This window comes from Xyrauchen texanus, chromosome 3, assembly GCF_025860055.1.
Source record: "Xyrauchen texanus isolate HMW12.3.18 chromosome 3, RBS_HiC_50CHRs, whole genome shotgun sequence".
Classification (NCBI taxonomy): Eukaryota; Metazoa; Chordata; class Actinopteri; order Cypriniformes; family Catostomidae; genus Xyrauchen; species Xyrauchen texanus.
This window is the reverse complement of record NC_068278.1, coordinates 45,706,970-45,730,303: the sequence shown is the minus strand read 5'-3', so window position 1 is coordinate 45,730,303 and position 23,334 is coordinate 45,706,970. Positions and strand designations below refer to the sequence as shown.

General features: G+C 38.2%; 2 protein-coding genes across 5 annotated transcripts; one reads left to right on the top strand and one right to left on the bottom strand.

The window, feature by feature from the left end:
• Nucleotides 1–761: 761 nt before the first annotated feature.
• aifm1 (apoptosis inducing factor mitochondrion associated 1) lies at nucleotides 762–17,967 on the bottom strand. 4 transcript variants are annotated; one of them, XM_052105693.1, is made up of 20 exons: nucleotides 17,749–17,967; nucleotides 16,814–16,944; nucleotides 15,354–15,453; nucleotides 14,952–14,978; nucleotides 9,856–9,915; nucleotides 9,494–9,769; nucleotides 9,307–9,366; nucleotides 8,528–8,682; nucleotides 7,582–7,712; nucleotides 7,188–7,278; nucleotides 6,943–7,027; nucleotides 6,788–6,864; nucleotides 5,003–5,111; nucleotides 4,694–4,801; nucleotides 4,350–4,438; nucleotides 4,013–4,153; nucleotides 3,659–3,801; nucleotides 2,524–2,648; nucleotides 2,154–2,344; nucleotides 762–1,815 (listed from the first exon to the last, which is right to left on the bottom strand). In XM_052105693.1, the coding sequence occupies exons 1-20, from the start codon at nucleotides 17,834–17,836 to the stop codon at nucleotides 1,744–1,746; spliced, it is 2,259 nt and encodes a 752-aa protein (XP_051961653.1). In that variant the 5' UTR covers nucleotides 17,837–17,967; the 3' UTR covers nucleotides 762–1,743. The 4 variants fall into 4 exon arrangements, with proteins under 4 accessions (XP_051961653.1, XP_051961663.1, XP_051961680.1 ...); XM_052105703.1 differs by lacking the exon at nucleotides 9,856–9,915 and having other exon boundaries at nucleotides 1,112–1,815; XM_052105720.1 differs by lacking the exons at nucleotides 9,307–9,366; nucleotides 9,494–9,769; nucleotides 9,856–9,915 and having other exon boundaries at nucleotides 1,132–1,815; nucleotides 8,528–8,676.
• A 1,634-nt stretch (nucleotides 17,968–19,601) lies between these two features.
• On the top strand, nucleotides 19,602–21,855 carry tnfsf10l4 (tumor necrosis factor (ligand) superfamily, member 10 like 4). The gene is made up of 5 exons (XM_052108761.1): nucleotides 19,602–19,899; nucleotides 20,017–20,148; nucleotides 20,237–20,282; nucleotides 20,368–20,454; nucleotides 21,076–21,855. The coding sequence occupies exons 1-5, from the start codon at nucleotides 19,726–19,728 to the stop codon at nucleotides 21,492–21,494; spliced, it is 858 nt and encodes a 285-aa protein (XP_051964721.1). The 5' UTR covers nucleotides 19,602–19,725; the 3' UTR covers nucleotides 21,495–21,855.
• Nucleotides 21,856–23,334: the final 1,479 nt, after the last annotated feature.

Sequence of the window (23,334 nt, the reverse complement as noted above, 5' to 3'; positions counted from 1 at the left end):
CCGCTGACTGGGCTGATTCAGCGGCAGGCATCCATCGTTAGGGCCCAGCCACGCCCTCCTCTGCCGCTGGATTCAGGCCAGGGAAATCTCCGGGGTGTTAGCAGTCTAGCTGTCCTATTGCCGGCAGTTCTTCCCCGCCTTTCTGGAGCACTGGGAGAGACGAGGGAGGGAGAGGGAAAGAGCTGGGGGGTTGAGGGAGAGGGAAAGAGAGAGAGAGAGAGAGAGAGAGAGAGAGAGAGAAGTCAGCGAGAGAAAAACCTCACACTCTGGTCACAGGACACACCGTCGCCTGGTCCTCAGCCACTCCTCCGCCCTCTGGAGGATGACAGCCCTTCCTCCCGTCAGATGGTAACTACTTCTCCACTTCCTGGCAGATGACACCAGTTCCTCCAACTTCCGGCAGCGGCTCCTCCGTCCCCTGACGGATGGCAGTGGCGAGGACTCCACAACAGCACATCCCTTCCTGGGTTCCGGCACCAATGTAATGGGAAAATTATTGGTAATGAGGTGGCAGGAACCACCAGAACAGTCAACATAACTTTAATTACATGACTGAACTTAAACAAACATAAACAGTGGCTATGTGTCTCTCTCTCTTATCAAAAATCTGTTTTTTGTTTTGTTATTATGGGGTATGGAGTGTAGATTGATGTGAAAATATAAATAAAATAAAGCATTTTAAAATAAGGCTGCAACATAAAAAAGGGTCTGAATACTTGCTGAATGAGTCAGAAAGTACTATATGTCCCTGGTATGATTTTAAAGAGCAGAAATAATATCTTATTCTGACACATCACAATTTTTCATTATATGCCAAAATTGAAGAAGGCTCCATTCCTTTCTTCCCATAGCTATCACTGACTGTGTAGAACTGTCACACAATTAGTAATTTTCCTCTTACTCTGGCCTGTAAATCAGAGTGCTAATGCATAAAGAAATAGGTCAAGTCTGTGTTAGGCAACGTGTTTGCAGGCAATCACAGGTGTAATGAGCATATTGCATCTTCATTACGCATCTCAAAAGCCTCAGGGTGACACCCATTTTGGGCATATAAGCATTCACACACATTAGAGGGTTGCTAAGTTTACCCTCTGAAATATTCAAGTAATCACTATATATTGTAATCGTTAGTTGGCAATTGTTAGTTTTTTATAAACTTAAAATTAGGAAGGACTGAAAGACATGCTTAAAAATAATTTACTTTTATTAACTTTTTCTTTTGAATTAGCGAATTTGATCTTTCAGACAAAAATATTGTGGAAGCAGGTGCCAGAAGGATTTGTTTATCATCTGATTTTGTTTGTTTCTAATGCAACTACTAAAATACTCAATGAAAGTGGAGCTCTCATGTGTGGTTTTGGGGCTTTGGAGGGTGCGTTCTGGGCTGCATTCAGGAAGATGAACATTTACAGACCACAAGAGGGGAAAAATAAACCTACAGAGAATCATAAAATACAAACAACAGGTATAAATTTCCCTCAAAAGAAGATAGACAGTACTGTTTTAGCAAGTCCATGGTCACAATGAATCAAAGCGCCACCTTGCGGCTCAGAGGCAGCAATGCATGTCCTGGTCTCAAGAGAGTTCAAGGCCAAAATAGCAGATGCCAGGCTGGTGTAAGCCTGTGTGTTTGTTCTGTGTGTGCTTATTTGTGTTATTTCCCAAGTTCACTTCACATAGATGTGGGCAGAGTGCCCTTGACAAAATCGACAGAGAAAATGTGATTGATTGATTGATTGATGTTCACTCTTCATGGATGTTGAAAAGCTTGGCAACCTCATTCAGATCTGCATGCTCCTCTCCATCTTTGATTATCTACAAACACACAGAAAATAATGATGAAACAACCATTACTCTTCTGGTATAAACAAAATGAAATGGCATCTGCAACCCATTTCAGAGTTATTCAATGAGAGAGAAAAATACTTCCAATATTCTTTTGAATAATGTGCACCCTTAAAATGTTCACAATAAAACTAGAAACAATTATTAAGAAGTAGGGTCGTTTTGATTTCATGTTAACTTAAAATGGTGTTTATGATTTATAATGTTTCCTAGAGAAACACCGATTTATAAAATATACAGACACTGCAGGAGCTTCTGTTGACAAATGCACATTGTATATAAACGCAAGGAATTATATTTCTGCCTACCTTCCTTGCAATGGGCATTCTGTTGAAGACATTCCACAGGACGATACCGACCACCACTTTGTCCCTCAGGTAGAATATCACTCCCTTCCCATAATCCTCCTTCTGCTGGACAGGAGGGGGAGGAGCCGCTGTTCCTGCCTCTACCGCCCCGGCAACTGCCTCCGTCTCACTCTCAGAGCGGATTCCAGTCCCTAAGAACAGAGAAAAGGGTGGGGCAAAAAAAACAAATATGTGAACTTGTGACAGGTATTGATATACAGGAAGATGGACTTTGTTTGTGTATTGCATTTGTTTAGCAGAGAGATGTCAGTGAGAAAAACTGCTGACCCTACAATAATTATGGCGGTAATGATCCAAATGTTGTACAAACCGGATTCCTCTGTTGCAGCTTTTGGTGTGTCCTTGGCAGTGGCTTTGGCAAATACTCCGACAGTGGGTAGACTGCTGTCCACAATACCGATGGCTTCATACCCTACATCTGGCCCCAAATCACTCCTGTAGACAGGGGCATTTCGTGAGTGCTGTATTATGCATAGAAGGTAACTGTTTTTATTAACTGTTATCATCTTTTTGTGGATAAATAAAAGTGAGTTGCATTTTTTCCATTTGGATTGTATTGATATATTACAGTACTGTGCAAAAGTTATAGAAAAAAATAATTAAGATGGTTATTTATATCTTCAGCTTTGTCAATAGGAAATATAACTCTTAGACTCCCAAACATTCCTTTTGCAAATAGAATAGAAGAACAGGGAGCCCTGCAGCAGATGGCATAGAGCCCCCCGCAGAGCCCCCACTAAACATCGAGTCAGTCTAGGATTACATGAAGAGACAGAAGCAATTGAGACAGCCTAAATGGATAGAAGAACTGTGGTGAATTGATTAAGCTTTTTTTGTGTTTACAGGATTTTGTATGATGTTAATTGGTAAATGAAAACTATTAAATGGCATTATTTTTGAAGAAATACACACTATGCCTAAAACATTTGCACAGTACTGTACATTTTAAGGTGAATTCACTGAGTGTGTATTCTTTCCAGAACATGGCCTAAAGCTGGGAGTTAGTGTGTGTGTGTGTGTATAACAGAAAACCCCAGATGTCATCATTGTAAATGAGATGCAACAGAATATTTGTGCTGGAAGTGTGGTGTGCGTTTGACCCTAGTCTAGAGATCTTTTTCACTAAACTGTTTAAATACCAACAGCTTGTTCAGAGTATTAACAACATTGGGTCTAGGTCATGTACACAGGCTTGTAGTGAGGGGGTTACAGGTAGGTTACAAGCATGTCCAAAATAAAGGCTGAACAGCTGGCCAGATACTGTTCTGTATCAGCCATTGTTGTAGTGTGCGGCGTTGTTATTTGTATCCTTGATGCTAATGACTGAAAACTAACATGTAACCTGCAAGTTTCTCACAAAAATGCATCTGAACTATTAATGTCCTTTTTGTCTTTCTATGCCGAGTGGATATAAATCAATATTTAAAATGTGTGTGTGAGTATACCAGAACATGGATTGGTGCCAATAAGGTTTGCTGGCTCCGGTCATGTTCTCTCCGGCCAGCCTGCCGCTGACCACAGCATGATCATGATGTTCCACACGCCTGCGGCCCAGCCTAATGTCATAGAAACATGCAGCATCTCCTGCCTAGAACACAAGAGGAACCTTAGTTATGTTCTCAAGAACATGCACTCCAAATCAGAAACTGAACCTCCCCAAAAAAACAACAAAACAGTAAAGTTCCCTTGTGCAACTGTGCTGATCAACTCGCTCATTCTTCTGAACATTCAGCATTAGAATTTGCACCTGACCACTTTTATTATCCGTAGTATTATAAGATCTGCAGGGAGATACGTACCACCCAGATATTGGCTCGAGCCTGGAGCTCAGCATTAACCCGGTACCCTCCGAAATCAGAGTCTACCTCCAGCCCGCCTGATTTGGCCAGTTCCACACTGGGCTCCAAACCAACTGCTGCCACAATGTGGTCTGTCTTCACCTAATGCAAAAACACAGAAAAAAAAAAAAAAAATGAAATCTTTGTATTATCACAAAGCACAAAATATGTGTTAAATTAAATAAAATACATAAATTACAATTATTTTCATGCTAATATGACCATAATGTAGTAGACAATAATTAGTTTACAAATAATCAAGCCAGGTCAAGATTGGATAATGGACAAGCAAACTCACCAGTCGTCCATCCTTCAGTCTGATCTCCAATTTGCCATTTTTGTAGCTCACATTTTTCACTACTGCTTCCGTGATTACATACACACCCTCTATGGAAAGGTAAGAAGGTTATCTGCGTCAAACTTATGTAAAAACTTTTACATTTGAAAGTTTTCTTTCCAAAAATGCTTTAAAATCTAGGGTACTCTAATATTAAATGTTTCATATACTTCAAAAAATTTACTATTGAGAGAATAAGAGAACAGCTTCAATTTGTAAATGTAAAATGCCTTAGTGCACTTTATCCTCTAATATATAGAGTAATAAAACATTTTAAACAAGTCTGAAATGTGGTCAACACTCACCTTTCCTGACTTTCTCAGTGGTCCAATTACTCAGGTATTCAGGCAGAACTTTTCCCATGTTCCCCTTCTCTGGAAACAGCTGGACCACCTCTAAACCAAGGTCAGTGGCTATAAAAAAAAGAGAAAGTGAGAGCAAGCAGAAAAAAAGCATTGCAACGTTGTTAGCAGCAGCTAGTTTTATAATAACCTAGTCTGATCTTTTGATGGTCCTCAATATGTATGGTGTAAAGATGCTTAAATTCATTATAACATTTACAAATAACTATTTTCTAGTTTGACTGACAACTGAGTGATGCTGTTTGGACTCACATCTGTGACCCATAGCACATGCCAGCTCGCTGCCCAGAAACCCACCACCGATGATAGTTAAGGACTTCACCTCTCTGGAGATCTTCTCTAGAGATCTAAAATCTTCAATCTGCCAAAACAACATATGAAGGTTAGCTCTGGAACATAACGGCAGATATATAAATTATATATATATATATATATATATATATATCTCATATATATATATATATATATATATATATATCTCATATAATGGTTTTCATAGTACGGGGTGAGACTATTTGTTATTTCGTACAATGGCAAAAAAGGGTGTTATCAGAATGCTGTTTGAAAATTTTTATTTTTGCTGAGATTGGGAGCTTCCTGACATTAATTTGGACTCTAAATTGAGGATTAGGGGTTGTATCCTAAATCACTACAAGTTTCATAAATGAAATCACCATTGTTTACTCAACAGATAATACATTCTAGTGTCGCATGTTATAATATATTCAATCTCTATTTAATATAACAGATTATACACTCACCAACCACATTATTAGGAACAGCTGTATGCCTACATAATGATGAAATTGTCTAATCAGCCAATAGTGTGGCAGCAGTGCAATGCATAAATCATGCAGATACGGGTCATGAGTTTCAGTTAATGTTCACGTTGACCATCAGAACGGGGGAAAATGTGATCAGTTATTTCAACCTTGACATGATCTAGAGTCTCTAGAGTTTTTTCAGAATGGTACCAAAAAACAAAAAACATCCAGTGAACGGCAGTTCTGTGGACAGAGATGCCTTGTTGATGAGAGAGGTCAACGGAGAATGGCCAGACTGGTTTGAGCTGACAGAAAGGCTACGGTAACCCAGATAACCACTCTGAACAATTTTGGTAAGCAGAACAGAATCTCAAACAGCACTACATATCGAACCTTGAGGCAGATGGGCTATAACAGCAGGAGACCACATCGGGTTCCACTTCTGTCAAGAAAAACAGAAAGCTGAAAGTCTGCAGTGGGCACAGGCTCACCGAAACTGGACAGTTGAAGACTGGAAAAACATAACCTGGTTTGATGAATCTCAATTTCTGCTGAGGCACACAGATAGTAGGGTCAGAATTTGGCACCAACAGCATCCATGGACCCAACCTGCCTTGTGTCAACAGTCCAGGTTGGTATTGGCGGTGTAATGGTGTGGGGAATGTTTTCTTGGCACACTTTGGGCCCATTTAAACCAATCAATCAATGCTTGAATCATGCCACAGCCTATTTGAGTATTGTGCTGAACATGTGCATCCCTTCATCTAATGGCTACTTCCAGCATGATAATGCACAATGTCACAAAGCAAAAGTGGTTTCCTGAACATGTTCTTCAGTGTCCTTCCCAGTAACCAGATCTGCATCCAATAGAACACCTTTGGGATGTGGTAGAACGGGATATTCGCAGCATTAATGTTCAGCTGCAAAATCTGCAGAAACTGCGTGATGCAATCATGCCAACATAGACCAGAATCTCAAAGGAGTATTTCCAAAATCTCTTAGAATCCATGGCGCAAAGAACTGAGGCTGTTTTGAGAGCAAATGGAGGCCCTACCCAGTATTAATATTGCGTTCCTAATAAAGTGCTCAGTGAGTGTATTCAATATCTATCAACAGATGAAATAGACTTATACTAGAGTTAGAATTTTTCTGTCACATGGCCCTTGGTCTGTACATCTTCTGCTCTGAGAACATTCTGGAATAAATGACCTGCTTCATGAGGATAAGCAGCGAATGAGTGCAATGTGTGTGTGCGTGTGTGTGTGGGACATACATTCCTAAAGAGGGTTGTCCTCTTCATCACCTCCTCTCCGGCCCTTTCAATTACTTGAAGATTCCTGGGAACACCACCTAACACACAAACACATAAATATCCACTACAGCCAGCAAGAGAAACAGTGAGTTCGTGTTTATTTGTGCCAGTTCTACCTGTAGCAATCAGGCACTTTTCATAGGAGATCTCTGCACCATCACTCAGTTTGACTTTATTTCCTCTGACATCCATGTGAACCACCTACACAGAGGAGGGTTATGATCAGGACACCTCATCCACTTCCAGTTATGCATCCATATAACTTATCCTCATTTCTCTGACCTCATTTATTCTTACTTGTTCATGTACACGTGATCAGGCGCACAAGAAAAACTTCACAATGCTAATGTCAGTTTCTCACCTTACGGCCTGTGAGCACAGCCACACCCCCATTCTCCACTTTATTAAGATCCATGGGACTGACATAGAATGAGGGAGGCTGGAAGTAAATACTAAAACATACAACAATTTTTTAAAATCTCACAGAAAACATGATTGAATATTGATGCATTTTAGACCCCGATCACAGGGAATATATGACATCATCTAAAACACAACCAAGGGCAGTTAGGGTTTTTAGTATCAGGCCATGTCCACAGTACACCAAAGTATAAGGTACTCGAAAGTGTTTCCAAAGTGTAAAAGGCATCAACATTACAAAAACAATGCTATTTTTTTTTAAATCAAAAACATATTAGTGTTAACATGGCCTCAGTGGGTAGGTAAGGTGTCCTGAAACAGTCTAACATACACACCTTCTCTCTTTGCCGTTCCATTGTTTGAAGCGCAGTGTTTCAGTGATCTTAGGGTCATCAGAGAACCAGAGTTCTTTAGAGAGAGGAGGTCTCATGTAGGGCAGGTCAGACTCCTCTGTAATAATCAATACCTATATATGTACACAAACACTTTTCAGAGATAACAATCAATATAAACAAGGGCTGTCAAAGTTGCTATTAATTCATGTAGTTAATTAAAAGGCACATTAAAGAATTCTGTGCTCTCTATCAACATTTGTCTTTTAAATTACAATTTAAGTTACTTCCAAAGGAACACTGTTTTGGTTTTTATGCAAGTTGTGCTTCAGCACTGCATGGATCCCAATATCAGGGCAGAGCTGACTAGCTACACCAAGAGTCACTGACAGTAAGTAGCAGCCAACAGTAGAAAATAAGACGACGAAGTAGCAGATCTGCCAAACAAACTTCTTTTCTTTGTATTACATAAAAATGCAAGGACGAATGTCTGAAACCTGAAATTTTCCACCAAATATAACCCGACATCTCTAAAAATATAAATAATTATGGTAGACTTACCATAGTGACTCGTGGTAAGGCAAGAACAGGGTTTTGAACAGATTTTTTTTATGTACTGGCTCAATAATGGAAAAATTAAACCAGAAATCCTCTGTTGTGTACCTTTAAATACTGTTAATTTTTTAGCACAGTAATCAGTTTGACATTCATTTAATTCTCCTCTGAGTGATTTCTAAAGATTAAAGTCTATTCAAAACAGCCTCAACCTTTGTAAGAGTACCGCCACAGGTCCGTTAACACACACATGCATGCGCTTTTATCCAATCTCTCACTTATGAGTAAATGATGGAAATAGACCTTCTACTACACAATTCATTTCTTAACCAAATCAGTATTAAACCTGTTCATGACAGGTTCAACGAGATTCATTCATTTGAGTATGACTTACCCTGGCGCCAGGGTCACGTGCCCGAATAGACCTAGCTGCAGCGAATGAAGCCGTGCCTCCACCAATCAGCAGGTAGGGGGTGTGTTCAGGGACTTCAGAGGACGCAGCGGTCGGTTCAAGGGGCACAGCAGCAGGAGCAGGTTCAGGAGCTGCAGCTGGTCAAATAGAGAAAATTAGTACACACACACATACACAAGCGTTTATAAATGACTTGACCAGAACACTGAAAAAACATGTGTACGCATTTAACATTATCTTTACAAGAATATATTAGTGCTCTCGGGAACACGAAGCTAGATTAGGGGAGAGATTAGCATTTTATAGTAAAATTAGTACACATTTTACCTCAAGTAACCTTCCACGGAAATGAGGCAGCAAATCAGATGTGTGTGACCTCTTACCATTAGCATTAACCATTAGCAATACAACAGTCACAATTCGCCAAAACAACTGTTTGAAAGGACTGAATTGACTGTGAGGGAAAGAGAATAATGCCTTCAATGATGAGGACAATGAAGTTTATATAAAGAATAGAATACCATCTTCAAAAAAATATATATAAATCCATACAAAAGATGGATTAAAACACAATCTGGTAAAACAAACTGAAAAAAAAAAAAAGATCAAACTGAGTTCCCAAAAACATCACACAAGTGTGATAACAGAAAGCTTTAAAATAGGTGTCCACATATGTGAATGAAGTAATTGTCGGTATCCTTATCGATATCATTGCTTAAATTGTACAATTTATTCCCATCCAGTTAAAACTGGACTCTTACCAAGCTCAGAAACAGGTGGAACCTCTGGCACATGCTCAGCAATGGTTACAGGTGTCGGCTCTGTTTATTAATCCAGATGTAAGAGGAGAGGAAAGATGTTAACCTCAATTTTCAAATAATAAAAATATATCCCACGTTACTTGTAAGAACAAAATCCTGGATTTCCATGCAGATGTGTCAAGCTTACCACTCTCAATGACAGGAGCTAAGACATCTTCATTATGTATAACAGCTGAAGCTTCAATGACGGGTTCCATTACAGGGATTTCCATGACAGGTTCTGTTACAATGGCTTCAACAACAGGTTCCGTTACGTGGACTTCAGCAACGGGCTCTTGTATGGGGGCTTCTACAACAGGTTCAGGTACAGCGGAATCCACAATGGGCTCTGTTATGGAAGGTTCTGTTTCAGCAGGTTCTTCGGGTTTCATTGTAGGAGCTTCAGTAACTGGCTCTAATTCCACTGAATGAGCAAGACACACAAGAATGTTTGACTGAGAGGGCAGAAGCACCAAGACAATCCTCTGCTCTACATCCTTCAGGTCTTACCACTCTTGGCTGACTCTGGAGATTCTGCAGGGATGGATTTCACCGGTACTTTAGCATGTACTAGCATGATCATGGATAGAAAAGAGATTGGATAACTTAAATCTCTGTAGCAAAAATAAGCTTGGAACAATTCATAGTCCAGGATCAGGGATGAATTTATAGGGTAAAACACAAGGAAGAGGATGATATTTATGAGTGGATGTGAAGGTGTCTTCATTCACAGACTTTTTACAACTTCCTGCTTAAGCTGCAAAATTTTCTTTATGACCTTTCAAAATGGCATCTTCAGTATATGTGTGCGTAGGGCACGACACCATAATAACATGTTCTTATGGAATCATCCGCACATCAGGACGGACTGTTCTTGTGATATTCTGGAATCTTCTCTCAGATTTCACTACCTTCACATTAACCTCTTACATTCAACTGTAGAAACTCAAAGCTCCTCTTTGCTCTTTTTCTTTGCAGAAAGAATTTTCATTTGAGGTCATCAAAGTGTGAACACTTCACAAAAACTCAGCTTCGTTGTGTGCCCAGAGGACAGGGTAGATTGTCTAAAGGTCAATCTTGTAAAGCATTTTAAAATGAAAAAAAGCAAAACAGTGAGTAGAAGACATTCGATAGTTGGTGAGATAAACCCAAAAAGGAGGAAAGAAAACTGTGGTGTCCTTGTGGTAGAAATGTTTGGTTAGTGAAAAAGACAACATGTGATGCAAAGAAAGAAAACTGACAGGAAAAAGACAAGAGGAAGAAATGAACTTCACAGAACATCACCTCAATCCAAACATATCGGAGGCCATTGTCAGAAAGAAAACTCCAAAACATTTACATTTGAATCATATTATCTTCTCAACTTCAAAAGGCATAGTAAATGATATTGTGAATAAAAACAATGAATTTCTCCTCAATTGTTTGTGTGAATAACGTCAATGGAGTTTCCAACTAGGGCTGGGCGATATGTAAAAATCTTTTTGCGATATTTGCATTAAAAAATATTGTGATATTCGATTACATCCGTCAACCCTCCTGCCCAGAGTCAGTGAATTTTATTTGCTTTAATGATTTTGCTTTAAAAATTGTATTCATTTATTGAAACACGAAAAACAAACAAGATGATATTTTAAATTCAAATTGCACTTTAAACAAAAAAAAAAGCAACAAAATAAAGTGATCAAGAAATCGTATTTAACCACCTTCCCAAATCCAAACATTTCCCATCCCCCAACGGCTCCATTTGCCATCACGCAAGTATCCATCAACACAGATTGAAAATTACTAATAGCCTACAGATTAAGAACTAAAGACAATTACAAATGTAAAGACAATAATAATAATAAAAATAAAAAAGCCTAATAAATTCCCTTGTGTTCCCAAAATAATACTGCCAAATACAAATAATACTTTGTGTTTGTATTGCGTTTTGGTGATGGTTTATGCTGTCTAAATAAAATAAAATAAAACTCAGCTTCAGGTTCAAGGTGAAAGTGTCTTGCATTACTTTATGATTTAATCACTTTCTATTTGTTTAATACAAACATATATATTACTGAACCTGCAGAGTTGTACTCACAATACATGCCAACCGATTGGAAATAATGCAAACTAAACTAACAGCACCTCCTAAAATAATGCATAGACGAGCATTCTCACAGACGACATTATTCTTGCAAACAGTTTTCAGACGAATGAAACAGAAAAAATGTGTGAAAACTCTTTACATGCACTTGTTCCACGAGACAGGCCCGCGCTGCAGGCCAACATGCGCTCGTTCAACGAGACAGGCCCGCTCAAGACGCCAACATGCACTCGTTCCACGAGACAGGTTTGTGTTGCACACCAACATGCGCTCGTTCCACAAGACAGGCCCGTGCAAGAATCCAACATACGCCCGTTCCACAAGACAGGCCCGTGCAAGAATCCAACATGCGCCCGTTCCACGAGACAGTCTCGTGCTGCACACCTCTGAACAAACAGATAATCAGACAAGCATTGATCGCTTTTCTTTTGTATGTTCTTAAAAATATAATAGTGTTTTTTTCTTCAAGCACATGCCTTTCTAACTAACAGCATTTCTTGTCATATGTCACTCTGAAACTGGTCGCCCGACTGTTGTGGCTAGATAAGCAAAATTACCTACACATAAAATACATTTGGACGAGGCACTAGCAAACTAGTTTCAACCTTGTGGCATTTGGTGGTTGCGGGTGCTAGTTTCACACCCTGGCCACAGTTTAATTTATTTGCCGACTTCCCAGATCCATGGTTTTGCCATTTACCAATATTGTTAATCTGTTCGCAATCGGCATCTGGATCTTTGTATGTGATTGTCGATATCCGATTATATCATCCTATCGCCCAGCCCTATTTCTAACAAGGTAAATCAGACAAACCAAATGCTCAGTCAAACACTTGTAATAGAGGACAGATCACCATGTACAAGCAGAGGCACAAGGTCAGTGAAAATCAAAAGACAGGGATTTCATTTATATTTCTGGATATTTCAGATGCTTTCTTACAAATGTTATTTAGAAGAAAGTGCATAAATAGTGCAAAAATGTTACGAAGGTTAAAGAGAGAGAAAATGGACCATGGCTTTGTCCTAAGAAGCATGCACATTGAATGTGACACAATCCACTATGTAGGTAGGATTCTACCAGTTTTCTGGTAAAAGAACAGAAGGTCAGGTTATAAAAGTAAAAATGTATACAGCCAAATATAAAATCGCTCAGCTGGCTCTACAATAGCAGACTCAAATCAACTCCTTTTGGCCGAGGGTGTCACACATGCAGACTGTTTTGCTGAGATCTCGCTCTCTTCAGTCAGAGGTATGACACAGTTGTAGATTAAAAATGGTGGAGGGGTGACACATAACAACTCAGAGCAACTATCTCTCTCTGACAAAATAATATCATGAGTAAAATTGCAATTGCAAGAGTGATTTGGGGCATTTCCAGACCTGTAGCTTGCTTGATTGTTCTGAAACAGGAGCATTATTAGATGTTAATATTACATGTTGACATCTAATATTACAGAGACATCTGTTGAACTTGCTTGCTCAAACCTGTCGATTAAAAGAATAGTTCACAGAAAAGTAAAAATTCTGCCATAATTTACTCGCTCTCATTTTATTCCAAACATGTATCATTTTCTACAATAAGACACCAAAGACATACGAGGCAGAATGTTAGACTCAATCACCATAAAATTTGTATCGAAAAACAATGCAATGAAGGCGAACAGTAACTGAGCCTAAAATTTCCTTCTGTGTTCAACAGAAGAAAGGAAGTCACATGGGTTTGGAACAAAGGGCGAGTAAATGAAAGAATTTTCATTTTGGGGTAAACGATGCCTTTTATTGTTGGTCATGCTAAAGGGAAAACAAAAAAGTAAACTACAAGCATTAACTATATTGTACACCATAGCCAAGCTACATAGCCTGGCTTGTACAGAGAAGATGAAATATCATGTTGATAATAAGAGCATGCTCTGCATGTTATTCTGTAGAATAATGTAGAATACTAGACATGCCAAGTATTGACTTGGTTTTGCACAAACTGTGCTAAAACATTCCTTGATTAAATTTATCTTTAACCTGTACACCTACATATCCGTGTGATTATCTAATCAGCCAATCGTGTGGCAGCAGTGCAATGCAGAAAGTAATTCAGATACAGGTCAGGAGCTTCAGTTAATGTTCACATCAACCTACCACCCCTGGAGTCAAATACAGGGTGTGTGGTGTCTCCAAAGCAACCAAATTGGCCCAGTTGCTAGGAAGGGTAGAGTCACATTGGGTAACATCCACGTGGCCACAATAAAGGGTTCTTGCTCTCAAGGTGGTGCGTGGTAAATTATACATGGATCGTGGAGAGTAGCATGCTGGGAGTCTCCGCAGTGTCATGCAAAACGAGCCAAGTGATAATATGCATGAATACTGAGACTTGTCCTCCACCACCCGGATTGAGGGGAGTATCTGTGCCACCACGAGGAGTTAATAATTAGTGGAAATTGGGCATTCCGAATTGGGAGAAAAAGGGGATAAAATAAATAAAATAAAATCAGAATGGGGAAAACTTTATCTCAATGATTTCAACAGTGGCATGGCTGTTTGTGCCAGATGTGCTGGTTTGAGTAATTCTGTAACTGCTGATCTCCAGTGATTTTCATGCACAACAGTCTCTGGAGTTTACTCAGAATGGTGGAGCACTTGGAGACCATAGTGTTCCTAATAAAGTGCTAAGTGAGTGTATATTATTCAAAATCTAAATTTAAGCCTTGGGGAAAAAAGGGTTTTATAAGTTTTTGTATGTTACAATGAAAATACTTAAGATTCTGCACTATTTCTAAGTCACTAATCAAATAAACAGATTTGAGACACTGACCATGTTAACATCTTTGTACAAAAGGTCAGATTTCCTTACTTCCATTGAAGCACACGAGATGTTCTTTGGAACATTCATAAATCATGCTGGGATAACATGGATCATCAGGTTTTGAACAAACTTGTGGAGTCCATGTTGCTATTAAACCAAAAGCATACCAAATACTAAGAATTCTTAAATTATTATTTTTAATTTCAACTAGTTAGTATGAAGATAAAATAACTAGCAAAACATTTTTTGTATTACATTTAAAAAAAAACGCAAAACAGAAGAATTCACAAGTGGACTTTTAAACCCGACTGTATGTTACCCCTTATTGAGAGTAGGCAGAGTTAAGAATTTATTATTAATTATTTGTACATTTAAATGCACTCAATGAGCAGCACATTGAATATCTACACGTGTCCCAATAATTTGGGCAAAGTATTAACACAGAGCGCACAGACATTACTTCTCATTAAATGCTTTTCGTACGTTTCCAAACAAGTCACAATTTTTAAATCGTTCAAATGAGAAAAACTTCACAGAACTGGGAAATTTAGAATAAATTTAGACTTTACTTTTAAAAAAAATCTATGAATCCACAGAGCAACAAGAAATCTCAATGAGCAGGGAGAGGAATGCAGTGCTCGGTGTCTAATGCTGTGAATGATGTACATATATAGACAGAGATCCGCAAAGAATCTAAAGTAGAAGATAAAAATAAACTCTCACCTTCTTTTGATTCTGCCACAACTTTAGCTGAAACACAAAAGACAACATATCATTGAATTAAACCATGCTGTTATTAATTAACAAATGCAGAGTGATTCTTTTTCCATGTCTGTTTAGACCATTCTTGAGAAAGGAGTAAATTAAATCCAAAACAGTGCAATTATTTTAAATAATTCTGTTTGGGTAAAGAAATAAACTGGCTATAGGCATGACACATTCTTAAGATACAAAATATAGAAAAATCTGTAAAAAAAAAATATATATATATATATATATATATATATATATATATATATATTAACAGAACTAAATTACTGCTAAATAAATAAAGCTAGTCATTCATTGATTGGTGTGTATGCATTTGTGGTTATGTCTAAATGTGATTAGATTATATTCACTTACCAACAGCCTCAGCTGCTTGTGGCTCTTGTTTTGGTCTGCTGGCGATTTCAATCATACGCTCATTATACCTTTCCTTGTCCCCTGAGATAGTACGGTAAGCCTTTAAACACACAAACAAACAAAATCCCAAATTGGCAATGCCACAAACCTAGAAATAAACATACCATTTGAAAGAATTTGAGATGACAAAGGCTGCCTTCATTTACTTTCATTCTCCCCAGGTGATTCTACCATATGATTTTAAACTTGGGTCCAGAACAGGTGCTAGGGGTCCACAAATGTATTTCAGAGAAGGAAAAAAAACAACCAACACTAGGAATGTCCTGATACCGATATCGAAATTTGGTCCGTTACCACACTAATTTACATGTACTCATGCTCGCACAAATGCTACAATACCAAAAAATGATATGTTATTACGTAAACATTCAGCATATAAATTTAAATCTTGTAATGTCCTAGCGAGATTATTAAACAGCAAAGACTGTGATTAATTTGATAAATATATAGTTTGCATGTGCAGCATTTTAAATGTGAGTGCTTGTAAATATGTGGAGCCAGTGTTGCACTGACATGGAAAACACCATCATGAGCATCGTGTAATCTGAATTAGCAGAGCGCAAATTCACTTTGTAGCACGAGGCACATACAGACTACATATATTTAATTAAATAGCAGCCTTTTGCGGTTTAATAATCACTTTCAATCACTTAGCGAGTGGCTTTTTCAGAGTGGGAAGCAACCACAATAATGTCAATAAAGTTTCTATGGTCATAACAACACAAAAACACTTCAAAATAAAAGCTACGCCAAAATTAAAGCTCAATTTAATTAAGGGAAAATAAGTATGACAGAAATAGACCACTACTGTTTAGTATAATATTCCCTGTTATAATACTACTAATAATAAATCAATTGTAAATGTATTATATTTTAGCAATATCTCACACCTGCGGCAGCAGTTTATTTTACAAAATTAACTTCACATTATGTGAGAACCACATTATGACAACCAAGAGGTGGTCAACCCAACGTGACCCTACCCATAAAAACCTGCACATTTAATTATCAGCCGAGAAAAGTTATAATCATGCTGAATTAATTGCCTGTAACATAATTAAATCATTCCAACAACAACTAAACCAGTAGCTCAACAGGTAAAGCATAGTGATAGCAACCGCAAGGTCATGGATCGAATTCCCAACTAACAAACATACTGATAAAATATATGCTTTAAATGAACCATAAGTCAATTCGGATAAACGTTTCTACCAAATGCAATATAAATGAACATCAATCTACTTCAAAACCAATTCCGAACAACATCCCACATATCAACAATGCCTTTGCCTGTTCTAATTTAAATATCAGTACAACTCAAAGAAATTGTGTCTAAAACTATAATTACTGTGTGTTTTCAATATCTGAGGTTGATGAATCAAGTAATAAATAGTTCTCACATAAACTCCCGTCCCCAAACATGTTGCTCCAACCAGCACATAATACAGGGTGTTCTCCCCACCCCCTCCTGTTGCCCCCGATGACATCTTGGCCCTCTGCACCATCTCCAGCCTTCTCTCCTGTCTCAGCACTGAAAAGTCAACAAACAAAACAATTATTTAAAACACAGTCAACCGGGATGTACAAGTTTTCAATTTCTCAAATATAAATAAGTTATCAATTCAGTAAACTCTGGGTACAGAAGTAATGTTTACACCGTTTACACCATGCTGTGTTTTACCCACTGATTGAAAGACGGGGGTAAAAACTTCCAAAAAGTGGAAGGGGGGCTTTAATTCACAGCAACAAAAATGTGTTTGTTATAGGATATTTATTTTTACCTGACCGACCCAGATATTTATCTGTGCTACATACACACACATAATTGATTTTGCAGTACTGTTAACTAAAAATGCATTCAGCACAATGAGAAGAGTTTTCTGAGCCTCAGGTGTGTGTGTGAGAAGAGTCAGAACAGTCCTGGGCAGTGTGCAACCCCACACCGACCTTGGCGCAAAAAACATTCATGCACTCGTGCATTAAGTCTACAGAGCTTTCGTGCCATATAAATATTTTGACAGAATGGCGAAATAGCGTGACCTCGTTTAATTGACTAGGTAGGGGAGTTTGTCACGACTGGACAGCTGCAGTGTGATCGGAGACAGCACTGACTGCAACGGTGTTTATCCATGTAGTTAAGACAAGAGTAACTTAAACGGTAGGTAGTAATCCTATTGTGGATCAATACTGAGTTTTATCCAACAGGAACCACAGAACACGTATCAAACTGGATGAATCCAAAGACATGGCGAAATTGTTTATAAGCACAGCTGAGGTCAACATAGAGCGCAAAGTTCACATGTGATTCAGACTTCTACCGCATTTCTCAACTTGCCTGATCTCCTCGCATTCTGCACACACCGAGTGGATGAGGCCCGAACCAGCGGAGCCAGTTTATTCCATACTGTCTTGCACTTAAACATCGCTGCACTGCTGTGTTCAGCGGTCACCACAGCCCGGTAAATTTCTCCGCCACGCTCACCGGGCAGAATTCGCACAAGGCCAGAGAGTGAGACCTTCTCTCAGGTCATACAGCGCGTGCAGGCTCTTCCGGTCTCCGCTCTGAACCCGCCCTCTCGCTGTGCTGATTGGCTCTAGCTCTTGCCTACTATTCTGTTATTGGTTCATGTTTATGCATTTTAAAATGTATTAGTGCCACCCAGCGATGATTGGCTACTCTCAAGTCACACCTTAATGACGCCGTAGGTCGTGTTACGAGAGACAGTTAAAGGGATATTTCACCCAAAAGTGAAAACTCTGTGATCATTTACTCACCCTCATGCCATACCAGATGTGTATGACTTTCTTTCATCTGCAGAACATTTTCAGAAAATATCTCAGCTCTTTAGGTCCAAGTGAATGCAAGTGAATGGTAATCAAAACTTTGAAGCTATAAAAAGTAAGTAAATGCAGCATAAAAGTAATCCACATGCCAGTGGTTTAATCCATGTCTTCTGAAACAGTCTAGTCGATTTGAGGTGAGAAAAAAAACAAAACATAACTTCATTCTCACTATAAATCTTGCCATTGCAGTCTATAGGTAAGATCATGATCTCAATTCCACTTACTAGTGCTTGACACAAGGGTGTTGATTTGGCTGGGGGGTACAGTGTGAAGAATTTACATGTTTCCATTGATCAAGGTAGAAATATTGGGGGTGGGGGGTTGTACTTGCTTGGAATCTATGCCCCTGGCTTGACGCATGTGCAGAGTACTAGACATCACTAGAAAGTGTAATTGAGCTTGAAATCATGATCGCCAAGGAGACTGCTAATGAATGTGACTGATGTGATGTGACTAATGAATGTGAATGATTTATATTGTAAAATTTATATTGTAAAAAATTAATTGTATGCATTTTTAAAAATATTTGTATTCCTTAATGTTTACATAGGACATAGCTATGTTGGTAACCCCCTTCTCTCATACTGTAAAACGCTTACTTGTGTGAAGAGCTTACATAAAAGTCAGCATACCTGTTACAATCACTGAAAAACATACAGAGGTCAGGGTGGCGCAAAATACTAACAACAACAACAACAACAAAATTACAATTAATTAAATCAAATCCATTTCTTATTCTGGGACTTATTGTGTATTTATAATTCTCTAAATTCTGCATTCATGTAAGGGAAACAGCGAAATGTGGCTTCTGGTTTGTAGCCTAAATGTATATTTATATAGCCTACAAATAAGTTTGTTATAAAAGTTCGCTTTCCCACCTTTCTCCTAAAGATATATTCTTCCATTTATAAACACAAATCTTTACAAATATTTCAGTAAGTAAATTAGGGGCAAGCCTCTCTATATTAACTTGGTGTAGCTACTAGCAATAACAAAATAATGCACAATGGTGTCAGGGTGCTACCAGCTTTCAAAAATACTTTTTTTAATTTTATATGTTGCCTATAGCCTACATTTCTATTCTATATACATCAGGAAATAGTATTTACATTTTTAAACTGTACATAATTTTTTATCAGAAAAGTTATCTTTAAGCCTATTAGTGATTGTGTGCGAGTCTCCCGACCTGTCTCGCGACCACAATCACTTCTGGATGATGGTAACGAGGCGTTCCAAAAAAGGTGTGAACTAAAGTCGCAATTTTCATTAAATTTGGTCATATGTAGTTTATGCCGACTCCTAAGTCTCCTAAGCGGGGCGGTGCCTTACGGGGAATTTCCAGGGAGGAAAACAAACTCATATTGCGGAAGAAAGCGAAACACCTTTGACTTCACCAGGATATCAGCGAGACAGGAAAGATTACTTTCTCTTTCTGTCATGCGAATATTCTGTAGAACACGATCGGAACATGACATCAAACCTTCCAATCAGTCCCAATTACAGCCAGCTGGACGAAACCTCACATGAAAACAAAAATGCAAGAGGACAGCATATTTTCTTCTTGATTCTGACTTTAATATTAAGCACGGGGACATTTATCACGGCTTTTCTTCTTTATGAATTTTCCGAGGATATTCACAGAGTGAGTTAAAAATGTTTAATAATTACTAATCATCAAACATGCACTGTTTTTCGTTTGTAATAACATATGAGATATGCAATCGTTTATTAATTTACTGCTTGTTCCCCACTTTATAAGACTCGTGAAACAGGCAGAGATGGAGGGTATCCACTGCACTGTCTCTCCACAGATCTCAACCAACCGACAGAACAATCGGCAATCGCAAGTTGTGACATGTTCAATCAAGAACTGAAACGAAGTGCACAACAGGTATTTCTAGACACTGCTTCAAAATATGAAACTTTTTTTTTCTTTCTATATTTAAATGTTGATGATTTTCAAATTCTGTTTTGAACAGAGACTGTTGCTGGACATACATAATTCTGTATTGGAGACTTTAGAAGGTAGGCTAAATATATGTATTTACTTTTGATTTTATTTGATCGTCCTGTATTGCATTGGGGTGAAGTGTGTTCTTGGGCCTTTCAGAATACAACATCACTGATGTTTTGAAACCAGCGGTGCACGTCGGGGCAAAACAAGAACTTAAACAGTATCGGGGTCTGCAGAAAAATGGTAAAGACCTTCTACACAACAACACACTGTTTAAAGGGATATTCCGTGTTTAATATAAATTAAGCTCAATCGACACCATTTGTGGCATAGGCCTAATATTGATTATTTGCTCCTTTATTTAAAAAAATAAATAATCTGGGTTATAGTGAAACACAATGTAGCCTATGTGAATGGGGCCAATCCGTAAATGTTAAAATGCTTATTGTTTCAAAAGTATAGCCACAAGATATAATCAATAAGTGTGTTAACATTATTTTCTGTGTAAAGTTATTGCCAATTATACAGCTTCCATGACAATGTAAAGTCAACAAACTCTAAAACATAAGTAAATTTGAAGATTTTAACAACTTAGCTCAAATAACACATGAGTTTTAGCAGAATAATTAAAATAATTTTATAGTTGAAGTTTTACATTTCTGCATTTTAAACCCTCAGAAAAATTGGCCTCATTGTAACCTAGTTTTTTTTTTTTTTTTTTTAAGAAAAGGATGGACAAGTAGATATATATTGTGGTAGCCTATCAACAATATGCCACACATGCTTTTGAACTTAACTTGTATTGAACCTGAAATATTCAATTTAACAAGAATGCATATTGATCCTAATATCTCGCTTGAACAGGTGAATCCGCAGATGGAATTCCTGAACTGGTCCGTATTCAGTGGGATAATAACATGAGTGGCCATACCAGCCAGGAGGGTTTAATGCGCCTCAGCCCTGATGGAGAGATAGCTGTGCCACAAGATGGAATTTACTTTGTTTACTCTCAGGTCCGTTTCGAAACACGCAAAAAACGAGACGTGCATTTTACGCAGTATTTATACAAGAGAACGCCATCCTATCCGGAGCTAGTTATGCTCGCAAAATCTGCAGTGACATCCTGCCCAAGCGACAGGTCTGATGTACAGCTCTATTCCAGCCACCAGGGGGCGCTGTTTCGCTTAGAAAAGGGCGACAGGCTCTCACTGTACGTGCTAGACATCAGCACCATACGCTTTCCCCAGGAGGCCACTTTCTTTGGGGCCTTTATGATTGACTAACAAGCAGAACAAATTTTTGTTGATTGTTTCGACAGATTAATTCATAGATATTTACGTGCAACTAATGTGTATTATTTTTATATTCTCATAACAATTAATGTTATCCACATCATGGCTAAATAAAGCTTAAAATGCCTCTACATTGTTTTGATGATAGGGGCTTGTAATATATATTAATTGTTATATAAATAAATTGTCCATACACCCATTCTCTCCGGAGTATTTGATTTACTGCCTTATCTATTTGGAGTTCTGAGCACAAACATTACCAATTTCTCCCATTCATTTTATCAGAAGTGGCCCCTCTCTGGACTAAGTAGGTATGTGATCCTAACATGGCAGCCCCCATGAGGGGACCCTCTCAATGTAGAATAAAAAAAGCTTTTATAATGTTACTGATATGACTGGAGTCTTCATCTCATGCAAGAGCACACGATTTTATGTTTCCAAATTACAATTCAGTTCATTCTGGAGTAAACATTTGAGGTAGATATTACTAAGTGCACCTTTAAAAGTGCCTGTACTGGTTCACAAACCCCTCTGGTGTCTTGATAGCTGCACTTAATTGTCTGCTAATTCAAAAGGCTGAATCAAAGAATTAAGCGTTCACAAATTAGATACAATCACTTTCTTCATACAGGGTATCTGCAGGTTCGAAGGAATGAAATTGACTTTTTAAGGACAAAAAAAATTAACTAAAAAGACCACTTATGCAATAATAATAAAAACACAATTAATTAGCTGGTAAATACAAAAACACTGAGGCTACTGAATGTCTCTTGACATGTTTATATAATATAAATATATTTTGTGCATTGTGTTAAGGAAATACAACATTACAACTCTAAATGAATTATGAATGCATGCAGCCTATACTGAGACCCTTCTCTTTAGTCACTTGCTTTCTACCAAGACATGACGCATTAACCAATGCTTTGGCAACGTCACCGCGTAAGTCAAACACGGAAGTGGTGGCAAAAACAATGCGTAAAAAGTAATTTTAATCGAATTACGCTCTAGTTGACTGCTGTGGCTATCGCTAAGAATATGTTTGTATTTATGATGGTTTTGTGTCATACTTTTCGTTTAATCCTCTAATCTGACAAATCTAACAACAGTCAGCGGGCTTTATGCCACCACACTGCACGTTTTTGTAAATAAGAGGATTAATTCATAGTAGGGCCATGTTCGATTTTGTTTTAATGGGAAAGGAAACGAAACTGTGAGGGATAGATTTACAATCTCTTCAATGGCATGCATGGTGTAAATCTGTAAAAAGCTCCAATATCCCATTTGATTTTCCTCAACTCATGTTGTCTGGAGTTTGTCTACCGAGTGTCCATAATTATATATTTCTAATGTTTTGTAGACGGAACGATTAAAAAAAAAAACACTTTAAACTGCAGTACAAATCAACGTCTATGCTCCTTACCATGAAATGCCCGTTTAAAATTGATAAGATGTATTGAAAATGTTAATTATGAAAGGTTGAGACAATGTGCTGCTGCTTTCCCCGATTGCTCGGAGTAACTCGCAGAAATCATGCAGTGTCCTCTTTGCTCCAAGACGTTTTAACTGCGTGAGAATGTCAATTGTGTTGACAGCCCTAGATCTAGAGAGATGGAAGTGAGAGATGTAACGGATGCAACTCAGCAGCTGAGTAGTTCTGTTAGATTTACAATTATTGTCAAAGGTAGTGTAAAATAAGGAAGCGCAACGATTTGAAAGGAGTCAAAAGACCGCTCCAACCTCGCGCGCTTACAAATTGTAACATCGAACGCTTTGTCGATTATAAGCAGGAGCGACAATGTTAGAGACGAAAAATACCGCCATTTGCATT